General features: G+C 38.4%; 1 protein-coding gene across 2 annotated transcripts in view; it reads right to left on the reverse strand.

Moving 5' to 3' along the window:
* The window catches only part of LOC121508842 (phospholipid-transporting ATPase ABCA1-like), a 46,831-nt gene that overhangs the window by 22,727 nt on the left and 2,933 nt on the right, over positions 1-21,171 (reverse strand). For both annotated transcript variants that reach the window (XM_041785951.1, XM_041785950.1), the window contains exons 2-8: positions 20,153-20,261; positions 18,852-18,945; positions 17,390-17,531; positions 17,104-17,222; positions 9,982-10,103; positions 6,927-7,118; positions 4,388-4,477 (exon numbers count right to left, since the gene is read on the reverse strand). In XM_041785951.1, coding sequence (XP_041641885.1) covers positions 4,388-4,477; positions 6,927-7,118; positions 9,982-10,103; positions 17,104-17,222; positions 17,390-17,531; positions 18,852-18,945; positions 20,153-20,218 — 825 coding nt within the window. In that variant the 5' untranslated portion in view covers positions 20,219-20,261. The remainder of the gene's footprint in view (positions 1-4,387; positions 4,478-6,926; positions 7,119-9,981; positions 10,104-17,103; positions 17,223-17,389; positions 17,532-18,851; positions 18,946-20,152; positions 20,262-21,171) is intronic.

Consider the following 21,171-nt stretch of genomic DNA (forward strand, 5'->3'; position numbering starts at 1 on the left):
TCTCTCTTTCCATCACAGATATTTAACACTGTTTTCCAGCAAAGAGAAAGTGAGACTGCAGGAACTGTTGCATCTCAGATCACAGATCAGCGCTGCAGCTGAGCCCGCTGCCACATCAAACCTGTCACATGCTTTCCTGCACAGAATAGGGGGCAGGAGTGTGCGTGTTGTGTTGGGCTGGGTGCATATCTGGGTCTCTTAGTGTTGGTGGGTATTTTTGTGAGTGTGTTATAACATGGAAATGTTCTCAGGGTGTGTGTGCTTGTAAATATGTGCATTTGTGTTTTCCTGCCTGAGGCTACCGTAGCAGCAAACACAGACTGACAGAAACCTCAACCATCTTTTTTTTTTCCCTGCTGATCTGGTGTCGGATGTTTGCTCACACACACACAAACCAACATGAACTAGAAACTGTGTGAGAAAGCTTCTGCCTGCCGTGAATGTGTTGGTCCGTGCAACTGAGTGTTCATTTTCTTGTGTTAACACACTTGAATGTGACTGAGTGTGTGCTTCATTTCCCTCTGGGGATGATGCCCGTGTTAACTTGGGTGACAGGATGGGACACACATACACAAACACATTCACAGACAGACGGGCAGGCAGCAGCATAGGACTGTCCCACAGTAACCTCACAGCGCAGCCTGGATGAGGTTACTAAAGTTCACATTTCCACTAGAGCACACAGCTATTTAGATTAGAGCAGCTCATTGGCTGATCATATTTCAATTTTCAACAATAAATTGCACAATTTAAGTCAATCTGAACCTGGTCATAGCCTGAATATCTCAAGATTTCAGGTGTATCATTTGCCTTGAGGTTATTAGAGTTGAATGCTGCTATAACAATAAAAGCCTACTGAAAAATACAGTGACACAAAGCTCACTATAAAGCAGTCAAAAGCTAAAAGATAATGATTTGCTTCTTTTAATGGGAGACATATGAAATATATTCTTGTAAAGGTTATGGGGCTTTGTTAAATTAAATGCAACCCTACATTCATACCTGTAAGATTCATTTCAGTTTCAATTTTGGCAACTATTTTAAATAAAATCTTATTCCTCACCCACTGAAGCCCACCAGCAACAATAGTTGCCTAGGTTCATGCATGTCATTTCCCTCCTAATCATACATTTTAAATGCTGTTCATGCTCTTCCTGTCAATGATATACGAGTAGACGACTTGTGAAATAGCCGTAAGGAAAAAAATAAGGCTATGTCAAAAATCTCTCCCCATTCACTATAAAGTGAATACGCCATTTTGTTGTAGTGTCTGATTTCTGAGTGAGAATTGTTATTCCCTATATAGTGCACTCATTCTATCCCACAGTGCATTGCGATGGTCATTAGCCCAGCAATATTTACAATCATGCATTGTGGTTGCTGCTCTCAAACATAACAGACCAACAAGAGAAGCATAGATAAGTATATTATCATATTTTTGTTTGTTTTAACCAAAGTATTTAATCTGTAAGAAAATGTTAAGAATTCAAAATGAAGTAACTTTTTCCCCTTCGTGATGATTACAAGTCATGACACCATCATCTTTATGCAAAAATAATTAATAATACACAAAATTATTTAAGACTATTTTGCCACATGTTACATTTAGCATCAGTCGACAAACGCTAAAAAAAACCTTTGGTCAAGTTTTAATTTATTGAAAGTCCTTACATCTAGCCATTAATTTTAGTCAAGGAATTTTTTTCCTTCGAACTATTTTAATCAGCCATACTGTAAAAATAACATAAATGTACACTGATACACTGTTAAATAGATTTATGCACAATGGAGACAAATTATGGATTTTGAATACCCAACAGTCCAGCAAAATAGTTTAGTCTCGTTTCAGTCTCCTTGATGAAAACCAAACTTAATTTTCAATTTAGAGTTTTTCATCATAAATATTGTTTTTTTACTGAGTCTTAGTCTTGTCTTCCTCACTGGAAAGGTAGTCAGCTTCCTTTTTGAGTCAGAGTTTTAGTCGACAAAATTAAGACTGGCATTTTTCTTCACATAAACAAAAACCAACCGGGTGGCAGAGCAGTGAGGTTACTCAAGTTCACATTTACACTCTCAATTACTTCACTAAGCAGCCACTTAAGCTACTTAAAGACAATACAAAGATGATAAACGCTGCTTGTTTCTCCAAGAAGCTTGTTGATTAACTTTGAAAGAACTGAAACTTACTGGCCATTTTTTATCATAATGAGTGCCTGAGCATCACTTGTTGTAATATGTTGGGAGTGATTTCAGATTATGAGGGCTCTCTGCACTGCCAGCCTCTCTAAACAAAATAATCTTCTTTCTAACAGGAGGAAGGTTCAAGAGGAATAGTACAGGTAATTAGGATTTAACAACATTGAATGAAGACCAAGGCTAGCTGTTAAACACAATGGATTAGCTTTACTTGAGAAGTTAGCCAAGATATTATAGCTTTTAAAATTTTTACAAAACATTGTTTGATCATTTAGGTTCTGAAAGGACTTAACTTGTTTTGGAAATTCTTGTTCTGCCATTTTCTAAATGTCAGAGCTGGAAATAAATGCTGATTTATTCTGCAGCTTTTTGGACATGTGTTTGTGCAGAAGTTAAACACATTATCACTGCGGGTCTTTTTGCTCTCCAACAGTGATAAACCCTGGATTGAAAACTGAAATACAGGCTGCAGATGATTAGTGGTTAGGAAGCGGAGGTTACATGAGTGCACTTTTCCACTTTGCCAGCTTCATACTGCATTTACCAACCAGCTGAGCAAACCCATGTAATCTGCGATGAACAAAGTAATACCCCCTGAAGTGCAGGGATTGAAATAATCAGTGATTGAATAAGATGTTCTTTCAGTAAACAAACCAAGCTGTTTGTTAAAATATCATATTGAAAGAATCGGAAGCCTTAGATGAATTAAAAGCTTTTAAAAGAGTTTCAAAAACTCCAAAAGCGCAAACAAAAGTTGGTAACTCAAGAAGAAGATGTAAAGGGTTGATTTTAGTTATCAGTCTTCCCCCTTTTCTTGTATTTAGCTTGTGTTTGGTAATAACTGTGCTCACACAGAGTGGGATGAAAGGGATAAAAGAGATTGGTAAGGTTGACAAATTACTGGTTGTGGACAAAATCAAGAAAAGCCCATTAATATTCTTACAGCTGCCTCCACAGTAAAAGAACACACACATGCAGCTGGGTCTTAATGTTTTGCCAACTCAGCAGAGCAGGAGCCTGAGAGAGAAAGAGGGGGGACTGTGTTGTTTTGTGCGTTTGCATCACGGACTGCTGCCTCTCTCCTTTCATTTAGCAGATCAGACTGCATTTCACATGAGGCCAGGTGTGTGGCGGCTTAAAAGAGCGTGCGTGTGATCCTGTTCTGTGTGTTAATGTAGAAAGTAAAGACGCTGCACCTGGTTATTGGCTGAGTAAGACTCTTTGTGCCATCATAAACAGGGACATTGCATGTAGCATATTTTTCTTCTGAAAGATACTTTGAAATAAACTTTTTTCCATGCAACTTTTGAGATTCTGTGTTTATTTTGTCAACTAAGACAATGACTAAAAAAATATCAATGGACTCCCTTGAACACGACACAAAAATGAGATAAAAATAGATCTCTGATAAAAAAAGAAAAGGAGATTAAAACTACTAAAATGTTAGTGCTGCACTGCTGGACGCTCAAAATCTATGTTATTTATCCTCTGTACACATAAAGTATGCCAGTATTTTTATCAGTGTATTTCAAATCAATTTAAGTATTGATAGTGTATTAAAATGAGTGTTTTACATTTGTATCAATTTTAAAATGTATGTAGCTGATTAAATTAAAGAGAATAAATGTTATGATTAAGAGTAAAGACTTAAATGTTAGGATTTTTTAAACAAACTAAAACTAAACTAAAACTCTTAAGATTCAAACTGACTTAAATGAAAGATTAGGACTGGATTTAAAATTAACACTGTTATGATTCTGACTGTTTCTATAATGTAAGCTTTATACAGGAAAAAAAATCTAATGAGGTGAGACCAAGTTAAAAATCCTCATACTCAGTTTTATCTTTAAAGCATTGACTGGCAGTCATTGATAGTTTTTTTTATGTACATTGTGTTTGCTCTGACTTTCTAGGTATTCTGTTTCTCCTCTCACTGACCTCACTGTTGACTACATCATGATCACCTGATCTGCTCTTTGCACCTCCTGCACCTACATAGTTTAAACTGCAAGAATGATTTGTCATTGTGTGCACCTATGTTGATATTGTAAAGACCCCATTTGACATGTGAGCTCAGTTCTTAGTAAGAATTGATTTCATCCACAAACATTGCTAGTAGAGCCTGAACTTTGGAAACAAATACTTGGGTCATTGCAACATGTGTGGGTGGTGATCTCTGTGCAACTGTTACCTCCACAGCCAGTGCCCCGAGGCTTTCCAGAAGATTGTCGGTAGCAGCTGAGACATCTTGAACAACTTTGGGGTCAGCTCTGACATCCTTCTGTTGAAGAGAAAGGGAAATATTTAGATGTTGAAGAGATTCTATCATAAGTTCATGTTAAGTTATTTTAGTTTATGATTTTTAGTATTTTCTGGTGTCTATTTCTTGCATTTCTGATTATATTCTCATGTTTGCATTTTGTACTCTTATAAATCCAGCCTTCTGTGCTTTCTGTTTTATTTTCTAGTCCTCCTGTGTTACATGTCTTGTTCCTGTATGGTGTTTCTTTGTTCCATTTTGTACTACAATTTTGCAGGATCTTTTTGTTGGTTGCAAATTGTCTCTCTTGCCGTCTTATTTATTATTGATCATGTCCTGATGTATTGACTTTCTGTCTATCATTAATTACTGGGGCTGTCAAGATTAATTGCAATAATCAAGATTAATTGAGGTCCATATTTAGCCTTTATTGCTTTTTTATTGTGATTAATTTCATGCTTTATTCTCCCTTTGAGTGCACTTGGTTAAGCAACTGTGGCTTCTCACTTCAGCTGCAGTGATGTAAATTAAGTCCACCTCTGCTCCTTAAATTCTTAATTCACTTTAAAAAACTCACAGACTCCTTTTCAATCCATAATAAGTTACATTTTCCATGGTTAAGTTCAATCTTCAAATCACAAATTTCTCAATAAAAGCAGCTTTGTATCTTAGTTCAAGACTGTAGGAAAATCCAAAACAACACAAAAAGAGTTTTGAGTGCAAAACAGTGGAGTTTTAAAATGAGATAAAAAGGATGACATTAATGGCAATAAACTACAGAAAAAATAAAAGTAGTCTGGATTAAAATGTTTAACATTTGACATCCCCATTAATTACTCATCTATTTATCCACCATATGTCTTCTTTCTAACAGGCATCAGTAAAACTTCCATTTCCTTCTTTGCTTTCACATGGCATGATACAGTATAACAGAAGAGAGACAGAGGCCAAGAAAGGTGAGAAGAGAACAAAAGCTTCAGTGAAGGAGAGCTGTGAGAGAAAGAATAAGAAAAACGTTGCAGTCAAAGGTGAGGAATGGGGGGTGCCTGTAAAGAACAACAGGTCAGCCTGGCTTTGACCTGTGTGCCTGTCAGTCAAACTGCTGTGTGTGTGTGTTTGTCATCCATCACACTAAGCTGTCAGCTGTTAGAACGTCTGCCACTCAGTAAAGCATGTGTCAGAAAAGACAGGCCAGACTTCAAGGAAAGAGATTCACTGTAGCTTTCTCTCCCTCAGCTGTTAACTCCTCTGACTCATTTTCTTTAAATTTAATGATTTTTGTCTTTTTCACACACAAACACACACAGAGGGACAAATGGAAGAAGGTTGAGTTTTGGAAGATGTCCTGCCCTCTCTTTCAACAGAACTGTGATACTTCTGAGAGTTTCCAGTGTTGTATCACAGTTTGGAGCTATAAAGAATGGCATGTGTTTTGAGAATCAGGCCCACAGAAGGTCAGAAACAAACTTTTCTTTATCAAGAGATAAAGGGGAAGCTCTTAAACAGCTCTAAAAACACAACACTGCCCGGGTTACTGAGCACTGCTGACACACTCTGTCTCTCTTCCTTTGTCTGTTTCTTCCACTTAAGATGAGCACTACTGCACAGCACACTGTGCTTTTTTCCTCTCTCACCAGGCTACACCAACATGACTCACATTACGGTCACAGGGATTTATGGGAAGGGGGCAGGGGATGAGAAATGACGCTTAGCAGAGACAAAAAGGTGAAAGAAAAAACAAGGAAAGAAAACAGGAGCACAGAGAAAGTTCATAGTAAGCAAAAAAGATGAGGGATCAGGGATTTACTTTGTAGCTTTGACTATTTCACACAAGACTTTTATGAACAGTAGGTCCTCTTGTCATCTATCATTAGAGTCATAGTCAGTGGCTCCCAATTAGCAGTCACAGTAGAGTGACTTTAAAAAATTAATAACAAGTTACTGAAGTTCAGAGGCAACTGTCCTCTGTTTGGATGTGTGTTTGTACCTTTGCTCAAGTATCTGTGTTTATGTGGATGCATTCGTCCATTATGTACTGGCATTTATTCTACTAACATGCAAAACTGTGCATAAAAACAATAATCATCAAAAGCTCAAGATGCAGCATTTTGGATAAAATGGGAAATTCATTTTCGTGTGTTTGATATTTACAAAATCTAGCTAATACAGATCATTAGCAACATTTACACATTTGTTTCAGACCTAAAACTACAGTCCTTAACACACATTAAAGCTTAAGAAACAAGAATGACCAAAAAGGAAAAACCTCATCTGACACAACCTAAAACTTTACAAACATTTTCAAACATACAGCCAATATTAACAGTCAATTTAGGACGATATTAGCAACCAATAAAGTGGCTGTAAATCAGCAGACATGTAACAATTAACTTTTTAAGTGAATATCCGGCAATTCTGATATCATCATCAAGTGTTTATTATGTGTGTTTGATTCATCAGAAAAACTCACCCGGATTGGTTTGAGAAAGTCCAAGTTGGACAGGAAGTGGCTCTGTGCTTTGTTCAGCCAGTCACTGGAGGATTTGCAAATAATTTCTTGAGTTAGACGAGACACATTTCTGTCGGCAATATGGACGAACTCCTCCAGGGGGGTGGTGTTACACAAATCTCTGAGATGGAATCCAAAACCTTTAGTCAGGACCTGGGTAGAAAGTAAGAAGCAGGGTTCAGAATGAGCAAAAAAAATGAAAACAGGTATGTCATACATATTATGAGTGGACAGAGAAGGAGATTACAAGTTCAAGAAGGTCAAATGTTAAAGAGTGACAAAACCCCAGGGACTTAAAGAAATGCCTTTAAATCGTAACTGAGCTTGGAGGGAGGGGGGATTAGACGCGCCCTCTCCCTCCATCCTAGTGTCCCTTATCAGCCATTACATCAGTCAGTCCATGCTGCTTTTTAAATTTGATAATTAGCCACGATGTCATAACCATTTTAGGCAGACTCACTACAAGATAAACAGTCTTGCTGAAAACACAAGTTCATATGATATCGACCAGAAGAAATCTTTAAAAAAACAGTTTCAACCTGTAGAGAGCTTTAATACGTATGTGCGTATCTAACTAAAAAAAAAAAACAATTAAAATACTTTGTGCTAAAATATAAAGATTTGGACTCTAACTGGTCAACAGTATGACTAAATCCCCATTCATAGGTCTTTGTCTGAAAAACGTGGTCTAAGGGCTTAGTTACTCTTTAATATGAAGATACAGCAGCACAAGAGACTGAACTCCTTCATCTCCTTCCACAGTCTCTCTAGAGTTTATACAAGTGCTGCACAATAGGTCATTCAAATTGAAAATATGTCAAACAGCAAAACAGTTGAGTGTCCTGCCAATACATATTGGGAGATGTTCAAGTCAACAATTTTTATTTCCCCTTTCAAAAACTTGCATCACTTTGTCTTCATGAGTAATATTGCACATGTGGTGACTAACATCCTCCATGTTTCATCATTGAGATCCCTTGGTGCTTGTGTCCCACACTTTAAAGAACACCATGAATCAGTCCAGAAAGGCTCCTAAATCCTGATAATCGAAACCAAACACTGCTCACAATAGGAGATTTCTGAGAAGCTGTGAATGAAAGAAATGCTATGAATGTTCACTCCAGTGCTTGCCAAGGACAGCAACAATGAAGCAAGAATGTCATCCAAATATACAGTGCTTAACAAATTTATTAGACCACCTGTCATATTTGTCTCAGAGACCATCCAGCATCATGAAGTGTTTTAATGCGGACTCTTTCATTTTCAGTCAGCTCTCCACGTTTTACCATTTTGAACAGAAATGAGGGATTTCAAACTGAATTCACCCAAATTTAAGCTGGCTCATTGGGCTTCTCTGAGGAGTCAGAAATAAATCAAGCATAACATTTAACCACTAAAACGCATTTTTCTGTTCAGGAATGCAAGTCAATAACTATAATTTGACGTATTAATCAAGAAATATTAATGTGCTTTACTATTTTTTTCAGGTTTTTTTGTAAATCAGTAAATGTGAAAATTCATGGAGAACAATAATAATTACAGTTTAGCATTAATAATATCATTTGGTTTAAAGAGCTTCTACATATTGGTGTATTAACCACTGCAGAAACATAAAAAATGATTTTGGTAATTACCAATGTTGTTAATTTAGGGCAGCTGTGGCATGAACCTTACTTTGGTTAGGGTCAGGGTGGTCTAATAAATTTGTTAAGCACTGTAGCTCCACTTCAACTGATTTGTCAATAAGGAACTGCCATTGTTTTTTCTAATCTTAATTAAAAAAACTTTCCTTGTTATAAAATAAACCTTTTGGGAGTAGAGTTGATCCTGCAGGCAGAAAAACAGAGTCTGTCCTGTTTGGGCGGCGCTTCAAGGACTGAACAGAGACTATGTCCTCTATTAAAGAGTCAAGATGTTCATATGCTATCCGTGAGTCTGTGTGTGCCTCTATGTAGCTAGATGAGATAGCTCGAAGGGGAGCATATTTGTCATCTAAACGTCCTTGACAAGTCGGTGTTATGCCATCATGTCTGTCGGACTAAAAACTGTAAACACACACAGTCAGTAATCTTTTCATTGGAAAAACATCAGGGTTTACAGAAGGAGGTTAAGTAATCACATAAATAATCTAATAGTTAACATGAGACATGATTTTCCATCAAGTGGTTTGAATATTTTTAAAAGTGTTTCCTCTCATTGATGACAAATGATGCCACTAAATACAATAAAAGGCTACACATGAGGTTATTTTCTTAAATAATGCTCTAAATGACCTTCTTAGACAAATGCACAGTCCCCCTCTCAGATCAATACATGTCTGTGGGAAACAAATGGGTAGAATCAGATGCTGTGACGTTTTGTCTGTAAGCCCCTGTCCCTCCACGTGAGGAGAATTGGGGGGGAAGGGGAGAGAGAAGAGGAGCAGGCATGTGACGGCAGCCCTCCAATCATAGAGCAGGGATAATGTGGAGGGCTGGGGTAGGGAGCTGTTGTTGAAGTGGGTGTCTGAAACAGTCAATGTATTTGTGTGATATAAACAAATAAGTGTGATTTGAATAGGATAGTAGGAAGTTTGTGTAAAATCATCATCATGCCAGCTAGAAAAACTGGATCACAGGAGGAGAGAATCTGTCACGGTGTAACATTTATAGAAAAATATAAGTAAGAAGATGATTTAATCTTTGTAATGTGGGTAAACATACAACACACAGACGGACAGGAAGGGGATTCAGATGCCCACTACCTTTTACACCCACTAAAACCCCTCCCATAAGGGTTTTTCTGTCGGGTATTAAGGGCTTAGCTGCAGCCTGACAGATACTGTCAAGCCAAGGTCACAACATTCATGCACGAGCGCTGTGGTCATGAGAATGCGACTATCTCACTTATGAATGGTTGCTGCACTAAAGACTGTATGCGATACAATATTAAACAATTGTCTGATGGGGTCATGAGGCAGCTGATTCTGGTGGACGCCTGTGTTATGCAACAATCGCTACTTTTGTGTATGATTTACCTTCTCTAGGTTGACATCAGCCTCCACAATCTGCTTCAGCGCGTGACGAGGGAGAGAGGCGTTGTGGTGCAGGAAGTGGGAAAGAGTCTCATTGTCTCGCAGGAAGTCCTTCAGCTTGAAACCTTGAAGAGAAAAAGCAGAGTTAACAAAGAATGACACACAAACCCCTCTATGATTAGAAAAAATAAATGTGGTTGTGTTGGGGGGGTTACTTGGACATACAGCAGTCTCCAGGAGTGCTGCGAAATTTATGTTTTAATAATAACAATCTCAATGCCAATCAAAATAACCATAGTTTTTGTCTGGATCAAGCAGCCCTATTTCACAGTGTAAAAAATGTTAAAAATCCACTTTCTCCAATTTTTCCCATGTTGGTTGCAGAATAACCTCACAAAGCCAATGGATAAACCAAATTCCATGTATGTCACCAGGAAGACCCTTCTCGCAAAGCTCCAATCATAAATGTTTGAAAATGGACAGACCAATTATCATCATCTGAGGAGAGCAAGGTGGTAGCTAAAAGAGTGGTTTAGTTTAACTGCAAGTTGGTAAACAATGGTGGCCGTTGAAGCAATTAGCTCCGATGTAGATTTAAAAGCAGTGTTATCAGAAATGGACATCTCTAAATTAAAGAAATGCAGGGAATCATTGTCATTGTGTTGTGGTTTATTCCCTCGGACTGCACATGCCTGCGCCATGTCATATCTATTGTTGCTTTGAGTGGTCTGTGATAGACAGAACCATCCTCCAAGATTTTAGAGAGGTTCTTCACTCCCCAAACACTGACTAGGGGCAGCTTCCCAGATAGAGGTGAAACATATCCAATGAAACGGATATATGAAATAGTCGATCTGGCCTGTCAGGTCATCTGTAAACCACCCTCTTATTAGCTGACCATGTAATAGAAGTTATAAAACAACAACAGCTTGGAACATTTTAAGATATCTTGATGTAAAAAATATATCACATCCTCAAGTATCCCATGTCCTGAGTGACCCCTTACTAATCTTTCATGTAATAAAAAAAGATAGTTTTACATTCATAAATATTGGGCTTAAACTGAGATCATAAAGCAATACAACAAATTTATCTGAAAACGAATGACCTATCAGACACACTCATCATCTTTGCAGCACTCTGAAAACTTTTTGTACTTCTGCTACGTTGCTAAGAAGTCAAACCATTTCTGAATCCGGCCTGAGTCAGCTGTGGCTGCACACACGCACATGCTGCTCTGTTCTCATCATCTCTACTCGGTTTGTGCTCAGCTGAGGTTACTACAGGGCATTCCACTTTAGTCCAGAATTTGCCTGCCAGTCTTGCTGTAACTCATTTCCTGCCTAAATTTCCCCACCTTTCACCTACTTTTCTTCACCCTGAGACGCCTTTTGCCCACTCTCTCCCCTTTCACACACTCATTTTTAAGAACTTTTCCTTACTTTGGCTGCAGCACAGAGAAATGTTATTTGGTTATTATAACACTGACTCAACCAGTTGTGTAACTGCATACTTTTGAATAAGCTGGTCTTAAATGATTATTTGCTCTACTGCCCTGGCTGAAATAGCTGAAAACTTTTCTAAATAATGCAAATTCTTGCTGATACTGACATGTTGTTCTCAATGCGGTTCAAACTTCTCATGCTAACTTCAACTGGGATTGCTCGAATGGAATTTTTTTTTAATACTCTCCCTTTCATCTCCTTGCAGATAGATACTTGCTGCTTTTTAACCTATCAGTTGATACAAGCATGCAAACAGGAAACACTTTAGCTCGACAGAAATGAACATCCCGCGGGAGGAAGTGAAAGAGAACAGTGTGTTTCTGTATGTCAGAGGGGAGGCTCATGTGCTCTGTCCCTCTCCCTCAGTGGCTAAGCATAAGAGTGTGTGCTGTTGGAGTATGAGTTGTGAGTGTGTGTTATAGAATACATCCTCACTCTTCCTGCTCTCCATGGACTTTTGCGCATATGTGTGTGCACCTGAGCTCCATGTGTGCAACCTAAGCTCTCATGGGTGAACAACCAGGGAGTGCCAATAAGGTCTAATCAGTGTCCCAGTAGGAGGCCACAGTTCCCTTGGTGCATAGCACTCAAAGGCCCTTGAGGACAGACCAGACCGAATGGTGCATGTCTCATGAAACTGAAAGTCTAGCAGTAATACTTGTTTGTGTGTCTCCCATTTTAGCTTTACCTCACCTGTGTGTATTTGTCTTTACTTCACTGCCTGAGTGCTCTAATTCCCCAGAGTAATCAGGGAAGGAGAGGGGCTTTGAAAGGAGGACTAACCAACTTTTTGGTGTCTGTGTTTGTTTTCTTTTCCTTATAACCTACTGAAACAAGTTCAACCCAGCATGATCACCCACAAGTCTCTACATGCTCCTGGTGGTGCCTAGCCTGTTTAGATAAGACAATACAGACAACAGAAGCTTAACATCCAGCGTCTTCACTGGTCAAACTGGTCCAAAAACAGATGATCTCTGTTAAACCACATAGGCTAAAACTGAGCTCACAGATTTAAAGTAGCAACCCCTAATGTAACTGCATTCTAATCAACAACATGCAAAATGACTGCAGCATAAAGGATAGAACAAAAAAGCAGGACAATGGCTAGACTGCTGTTAATTTCATCAACTAAAACTATGACTAACTGTGTTACTCAGCTATCTTTATTTTATTAACCCTCTATGGTATGCAATATGATGCCAGGTGCCAGATTTAACTACTAGAAATTAAACTTTACCCACCAATAATCATGTACACATTTTTCCAGCCTCAGAAATAGCTGGAAAATATATTTTCTTTCAGTTCTTTTGCAGCACAATGGCCGAGTTGCTTTGTGTGAGAATGTCTGCACAAAAAGTGTTCAAGATGGCATCCAGAGCATCATATGACAAGTTAAAACACCTTTATGGGTTACTTAAGGTCCTGTCATTTTTTAAAAGTATTTGATCATACTTGGGAATGTATTATGTGAGTGCACAAGGCCAAAAAGTGGTATGTTGCCTGCAGGCAACACTGCACCATAGAGGGTTAAAAAGATGAGACAAAATGTCTTTCAAGAATGCGTCACTTATTTCCAGATGTGTTTTTTTTTGGGTCCATACTAAGATAAACAAATAAAAATCCATCCAAACCTTGCACACTGAGTGATGTGATTTATATAGATTTATAGGACGTAGCAAATTGTTTTGTCCTAGGAAAAATTACAGTGGGTAAATCCATCCTAACAGCAATATTCTTATGGCACAGGCTTGGGCATCATACCTCTGCAAAGTTGGAGAGATGGAGAGCAACTTTTTCATTCAGTCTCTGTAATTCAACTGTGACTACAAATATTGGCTTTTATTTCTTATGTTCCATGGTTGATATCTACATGGTATCCACATGATGTCTACCTGGGTAAGTCAAGCAGCGTGCTTTGACTCTCCATGAAGCGCATGGCTAGAAACTCCCAAATGGATTGATACATGACAATGCATATTGAATACAATTAGTTCCTAAGAAATTAATCCAAAGTAGCATGAATCTGATATTGGGTGCGACAAGCTTTATGCTATAAAGAAGAAGGCTGGGGTGCAGGAGGTTAAGCTTTGCCAGCAGCAGAAGCAGTAGCAGCATAGTGCTTCAGCAGTAAAATCAAGTGGGGATTAGTGAGAAGTATGTCATATCTTAACACATCGCTGTGTTAGGAGAAAGTGCTGTGACTAGCTGTGGAAGCTGGGAGGCGATGACTGGGATCAGCTGGCCATCTGCTGATCACTACTGGGGGTATGCCTACCATGTCCTGAACACTAAGCTTCATAAATTGAACCTGCTCTGAGAGAAAATAATGATGTATGAAATTTTTGACGTCAAGGTCCAAACATGATTAGCGCAACATGAGATAAATTTCTGTTTTTAGTGTGCAGCTATTTCAGACCAAAAAACTGATTCAACTGCAAGGGCCTTAAGTGACTCGTTAAAAAATCTTAGACTATTAAAAATTTTGATAACAAATAAGTTTAGGGTTCTTCACAGAGACTGAAACAAGACTAAAATGTTGTTTAACTAAACTAAAAGGCATTTTAATCTAAAGGCTAAGATTAAATTAAAAACAGCTGCCAAGATTAACACTGCAAGACTGTTAAATAGATGTTTACATTTAAATACAATGAAAATATTATAGATAGTATTTTTGTGTGTTTAATACTAGCTTCGGCTATATGAGATGTGTACTCTCTGCAAAGGTTCTATCATTGCACTTGTCTGAATATCTTGTCTAAAGAAACATTAAGTATCTATCTGTAAGAAGTGTGCTCTATAAATAAAGCTTCCCTTTATGTGAGACCTATTAAGGTTAAGACATCCTAATATAGGACCTCACCATTAAGGGCATGTCATTCTCATCTCCCTAAAAAGCTATTTTAAGTGCAGGACCTGGTTTTATCACTCAGGTTGGAGACCCAAGGTCAAGGTTAAAATCTGGGATAATAGAAGACTGGTTGGGTTTATGCTTATGGGGAAGCAGATAAGTGGGAATTAATGGGGCTTTCCCTGTTAAAGAGAAAACACGGGCTAAAAAAGCACAGGTGTCTTTCTAAAAGATCAGGCTTGGACACATTAAGCCTTGGTATCAAATGGAATCTTTTAAGGTAGCAAGGCAGATATAATATGGAGGTTGTAAAAGGCTAAACATTTTCTCATCTGTTATGAAAATCCACTTTTAGCATCATCTGTGAGCAGACAGTTGGGGATATGAGAAATATCCTGTGGCATTTCTCATCTCTACATTTAGGATCAGACTGTATTTATCCCTCATCCATTTTTTAAACCTTTGGTATTAAATTTTCTCTCATGAGAAATGTGATGACTCAGTAGTTTATCCTCTCTGTGTTATAGAGAAGATATCATTCTATGCCCTCATAACGCATAAATGCATTACACCTGATAAAATGTTTTCATCCCCTCTGTGATTTATCTAGTCATCCTATGGAAGAAAAGATCATCCCCTATCCTCTGCCCCTCACAATCCTCCCCTCATCCAGCGTAAACATCATGCCCTGACCCCGTCAGAGGCTGAATTATTAACCAACACGTGAGAGGCACCACCCTCAGCTCTTTGATCTGTTATTCCTATAGCATCAGCCTGCATCAGCAGCACTCTGTTTGCTTCCACTTGCATCGACAAACCTGTCTGGGGCGAACATCCGTGCACACCCTCACATGGATTTAAAGAGCATATATAGACAAGTGTATGGGATCAGGCACCGTCAGAGGGTAATGCATCTAAAAATCAATTGTGATGAAGTCAACGGATGCACTAAAGCCGTATTAAAAAAATAATAATAAAAAAGTAAATAAAAAAAGAGAAAAAAAAATGATCAATGCAGACCCTGAGTGCTGTTGATTCCAGTTAAAATGGAGGTAGATCTGTTACTGGGGTTAGGAGTAGAGGCAAACCAAACCATACCTTAAATTTTTTCCATTAAAACTATTAGCATATTTTTCTTCTCACTTTCACTGATGTGTAATCTCCATTGTAGGGCCATGCCATACCTTGGGGGGCTGTTGCATAACATGCTGTACCTCTGGACTAACAGAGCAGAAGGCATCCACAACAACAAGAACCTTGATTGTTCTGTTGCATAATTTCTCAGGATAGACTGCTTAATTTACCCTGTGGAAACTAAGCTTATACCCCCATATTTATAGTAACAGAAAATACTGATTATCACATGTGTGCCGCAGAAAAAAGCTGTATCAGGGCAACAGCTAAAGAGCAAATAAAAGACACCCATCATAATTAGCTGGCTGTCATTTCAATTTCACAAATAAATGAGGTCAACTCTTTCATCACTGGTGTTTACTGTTCCTAGGCGCTGTCCTTTAATGACCTTCATTTTTATTAATATGCTCCATTTAATACCACACTGAGCATTTTTCTGGCATCATCAAGTCTGTCTTTGTCTTTTCTTCCAGGTTTCCAGAAAAACAGAGACACAACTCTCAGCCTTTCTCACTTGTCAGTTTAATGAGTTTAAATCATATTTTTAAGTATGAACTTTCCATTCAAGTCAAGAGGACAGAGCCTAACAGAGAGCCCTTTTTTCTATTTTCAGGTCGCTTTGACCAAGTCGGAACAGATGTTCCTTTAGAAAGATGACCTTTTCTTCCCACAAACAGCCGATGTCGCAATGATGAAACTCTCCTGTCTATTTCGTAATGATGAATAAACACATCCTGGCACTAACATTTTAATCAATGATTTAACATACTGGTACAACCGAGCAAAGAGAAAGCCTCACATCTGTGACCAGCTTTATCAGACCGGAAGTAGCATTTATTGTACCATCAGCTCTGTGCAGTGATTGTGTAATGATGGTCTGGTTGGTGTGCAATTTTTTTCTTTTTTTTTTTTATGTATTATACCACCATGGCACCATGGCTGGCATGAAGAACAGGAAAATACAACACCCACTGTCTACTGGGAGCTGGTCCCACCACAGCTGGTGGGCAGAGATAAGGAAGGGACTTCACACTCTCTCAGCGCTCTGGAAACTTAAAGCGAACATCAGCTTTACTTCCTACACTGCAAAGCTGACCTTAACAAATCTATCTAAACATTTTAACAGGACACTTATCAGTTTTGTGTTTACTTATTGATCTGCCATGATTCAAGAGATAATAACTATTTGCACAAAGTGGGATCAGTGTAAAAACCTGCTTAGACTGGTGCTTTTGCAAGAGCAAATAGTGTTTTAAAACTAATGTGTGGGAATATGTTAATATATAAGAACCTCTATAGTGTGAACACACCCTAACATCAAGGTGAACAATTAGTGTGAAGAAGAAAACTACAATCTGTGTTTTTCTTCATGTGTGACTGACAGATAATGCTTAAACATAGCTCACAAGTTGTTTTTAGCAACGTAAACATTTCCTGAGCTGAAAAGCAATAACAGTAATGTGTGTATAAACTGTAGGTGTGAGTCAGTGACACAGTTATATCATATCTGCATGTACAGCTGTGTAGGAGTGTTGCTTTTTCTGTTTAAATGAGGAAAAAGCCAAGAAACTGGCTGACTTGGTGATCTTTGCCAGTCATTCAGAAACATAATATGACAAAATAAAATAAAGTCCTTACGAGCAGTGTTCTTCTGAAGCTTCCTGAGAGCCCTCAGCAGTCCTTTATAGCCCTCGTAGCTTTTATCATTCTGAGAGTATAGCAGGATCTTCTTGGCATCAATCAACAGACGGGAAATTCTGATGAAAGAGGGAAGAGCAAAGCACACTGTAAGACTGTTTTACATCCCTCAGGCTAAATTAAAAGCCTGGAAAGATCTGAAGTGTATTTATATCTTAAAATCTGTTTTACTGCATTTAAAAAGTCAAAGAAGTGCATCGATATGAACATTCAAGATGAAACTCACATGGAGTCATTGAAGTTTCCCACCACACCGGGACTCTCTCCTGGTGTCGGGTTACGGAAGCAGGGGTTGTTCGCATTACAGATGATGCCTTGAACCCAGGGCAGGGTACCCGCAGAGGGCATGGCCTTGTTAGGGAAATGGCCTAGAAATGAGAAGAAATCCATGCAGTTTTCATCATGAACATGAAAATTTGAGATAACTATCAGTGGAGCTGCTCTACAAAAAGGATTTCAGGCCGTGCAAAATTTTGAAGACATGACCATCACAACCACTGTCTTTCCAATCAGCCTTTACAAGGACTTTATCTTTATGACTCTTTACCTCTGAGCCAACTTTACTGCTGCCAGGTAACAACCTCTTTTATTGAAAAGGTAAGTATGAGGGTAAAAATTTGGCCTCTTTCGTTGGAGTTCACTGGGTTAACTGAGTTTGGACTTTCTTCTGTATTCACGCTTTTGCTCCAGGTAGAGGAACAATTCTGGCAGTCAACAAAACAATCACATAAAGCTCATAATGAGTCCATTAGTACACTAGATTTGTGTTCTTAGCTGTCCTTAAGAGAAACTATGACCCTGTAAAAAGTTTTGAAATTAACTGAGATGATGGCCCAGTTGTGACTCACACAAGAAATCAATTCAGAGAATTTGCAGGGCATAAAACTTAAATCTTAGCAGGTATATTGGTCTAATTTTTCATTTAAAAATTTGGTCTGAATTGATTGTTGGCAACAAAATCTTCAATCAGGGATGGGTTTTAACTTGTTGAGTCTTGAAATCAGATAGACTAATTAAAATAGAAGACAGGTAGATTTGCTTACATCGATGGCATTTTTATTCCCTAGATAGACATTAAGACACCATCGTAGTCTTTTTGATCTTGCATCAGGATGATCAGGATCTAGATATATCTGGTAAATCTGGCTTATAATGAATGTAATCAAAGGTTTTGGACAGTAGATTAAACAAAAACACTTGCTACGGTTCCAAGTCTTTGCAGTTGAAGCATCAGACTTCATCAGTTGTAATTGCTGATGAAGCTTTTTTGTGTGCTTCGATCAGTGATAATCTCACTGAGCTGAAACGTAGTTGTAATTGTGAAACAAGCCCTGCTTTGGAACAACAGCTCTCTTTTCCAGGAGCTAAAGGTCCTGTCACATGTTCACACAGTGCAAACAAATGTTGACTGATTGCACCGATTCTTCTGTGACAATAACATGTTGATCTTTCGCAGAAGTGGAACACACTATCTTAACACAGACAATGCCTTTGAGCATAAAATAACAAGCTAACACTCATCATTTAAAGCTGAAACACCACTTCCAAAATCTTAAGTCAACAAAGTCGCAAGTTTCTCAGAATTTAGCATGCATTGTTCTCCACTTTTTGAGTATAGCTTTACTATTTAGAGTAATTTAGCTCTCATCATCAATGCAAATATGCAACTGAATTTCTTTTTATCTTACATTCATGTTGCTCGTACGGTGGATAATGAATTCGGACTGAGATCAGGATGAAGAAGATGAAAAGGGGCCAGATGATCTCAATCAGCAGCTGGATCTACAAAAATAAAGACAGCAAGATTGATGAGAAGTGTTAATCAAATTAAATAAATCAAGGCTTCACACAGTTTGAGAATAAAAAGCCATTAATCAGCAAAAAAAGAGCGCCATGTTTCATTTGTGTTGTTTTTGTGTATATTCAGTTCAGCTAAGGTAATCCCCTCTGCGTTAGAGAAAAACAAACATCCAGAGTTCTATGTGTTTGTGTGTGTAGAGGGGTCTGTCAGCTGTCATCCTTAGTACACTGTAATCCCACCATGAGACTGGGTAAAGAGTATGTGGGTTAATAAGGGGAGACAGCACGAGACAGGGAGAGGTCTACAGGGTTTAGAGGACTATGACTCGTCCATCTGTTCCATATGGCCTCCTCTCTTCAGCTGCCTGTGCCCAAGCCTTGAACAGCACGGCAGACATGCAGCATGGGGATAAAGAATAAAGTCACTGTCTTAGAAAATACTCTGGATCCCTTTGTTGGGAATCACTGGACTGAATGTCGAGCAGCCACAGCCGTCACTTTGAGGAAAGGTCTCTGCTTGATGGTCAGATGGCTTTATTGTATGCAGATGAGTGTCCTCGCACATAAAGAAGCTGTGTGCTGCAGCCAGAACTGAGTCTGATTCACATAAGTCTGAGAGTGTGGGCATCATCCAGTACAAGAGGCTATCTGGAAATGGAAATGTGTCATCGTCACATCTTAAACCACAGCATCCAGTAAACTGTAAAGCTTGTTAGACCAAGTGACTCTGAAAGAATGTCACTGTTTCAGTTTCTGCGAGATACATGTTATGAGGACATAATACATTTTTGTGAAAAGTTAGAAGATTCTGTAAGAAATCAGTGCTAAATTAGGGTAAAACTAAGACATTTCTGGGGACAAAGCATTCAGGGGGAAATATTGAAAACAAAATACATCTCTTTTTTTCTGTTGAGTTAAGTTTATCTTCAATAGTGGATGCACTGTTTGCAAAGCTAAGATCAAACAAGAGGATCTCACAACCATGCCTGTGATTCTTCTGGTGAGTATTGTGACGGACAAATTCAACTACAGATGTTCTTGCATTAAAGAAATAAGAAAAACATCCTGATAGTGGGAACCTCCACTCTAAAAAATTGTAAAAAAAGAAAAACATTTTAAACAAATACTCGCCCAATGAAAATCTAGCTCATTGTTTTATGACTCAGTAACATTATGAGCTCCTACTTACAGTCTGTCTCCGTCTATAGGTGAAGTTCTTCCAAAGCAGTAAACCCAGCTGAGTGAAGACTGCCATGTTGACGTCTTCCCAACCTCACTGAGCACGCTCCAGCCCCTCACTGTGAAGCCAAAGACATAAAACAAGATGGTCAACCACTACTGGAATGCAAATGCAGCCTTCAGCAGGCAAAACTAATAAAACCAACCTTACTGGGTGAAAAGTTAAACACAGGCTAACTCAACCTGATCATTAAGATATGGTCTACACAAAAAATATAATTCCCACGGACACTGACACAAAAAGCAGATGTGAAAACTGAACAGAAAGTCCTTACATCAGTGAAGCATGACCAAATGCAGGTTACTGACACAAAATAAAACAGGAACATCTGATTAATTCAGCAGAAAGAGACAGAAAAGCTGAGAAAAATAACACAAAAGAAATAATGAAGGAATAAAGAGCCAGCAGGTATAAATAGAGCAATGAGTGCCTGTCTGCCATTATTGAAAAAACTAAAAAATAAGAAGGATAAAATTACCAAAAGACACCAAGAGCAAAAAAAGATTCACGTATTGATCAAAACTTGCACTTGGAATCGTAGAGCAGCCAAAAGCACAGCAACAATCAGCAAAAGAAGACAACTGATGACTGAGAAAAGTAGTTAAACGCTGCAGATTCAGGTCCACCTGATGTACACTCATGCATCCAAAGGTCACTCCAGCTGGAAGGATGAGTGGGTGGTAGGCAGTTTTTTGGTGCTGAACATGCTTGGAAAACCTTTCATCAGCATATTTTCGCCTTGTTAGCACCTATCAGCCCTCCCTAACACTTAATGTAAATGCTGAAAGAAAACATCACTTCAGACCATTGTTACAATTGTGCAATCTACAAAGCAGCTCTCTGGTTAATCACAATTTAACTGCTTAATTAACAAAGGAGAAACTACTTCTGGTTGCTTTGCGAGATTTATTGAATAGCAGCTGAATTCACTAATGCAGTCTAATTTGGATGAGCTTGATTCTTGTTGG

This window comes from Cheilinus undulatus, linkage group 4 (genome assembly GCF_018320785.1).
Source record: "Cheilinus undulatus linkage group 4, ASM1832078v1, whole genome shotgun sequence".
NCBI classification, from domain to species: Eukaryota; Metazoa; Chordata; class Actinopteri; order Labriformes; family Labridae; genus Cheilinus; species Cheilinus undulatus.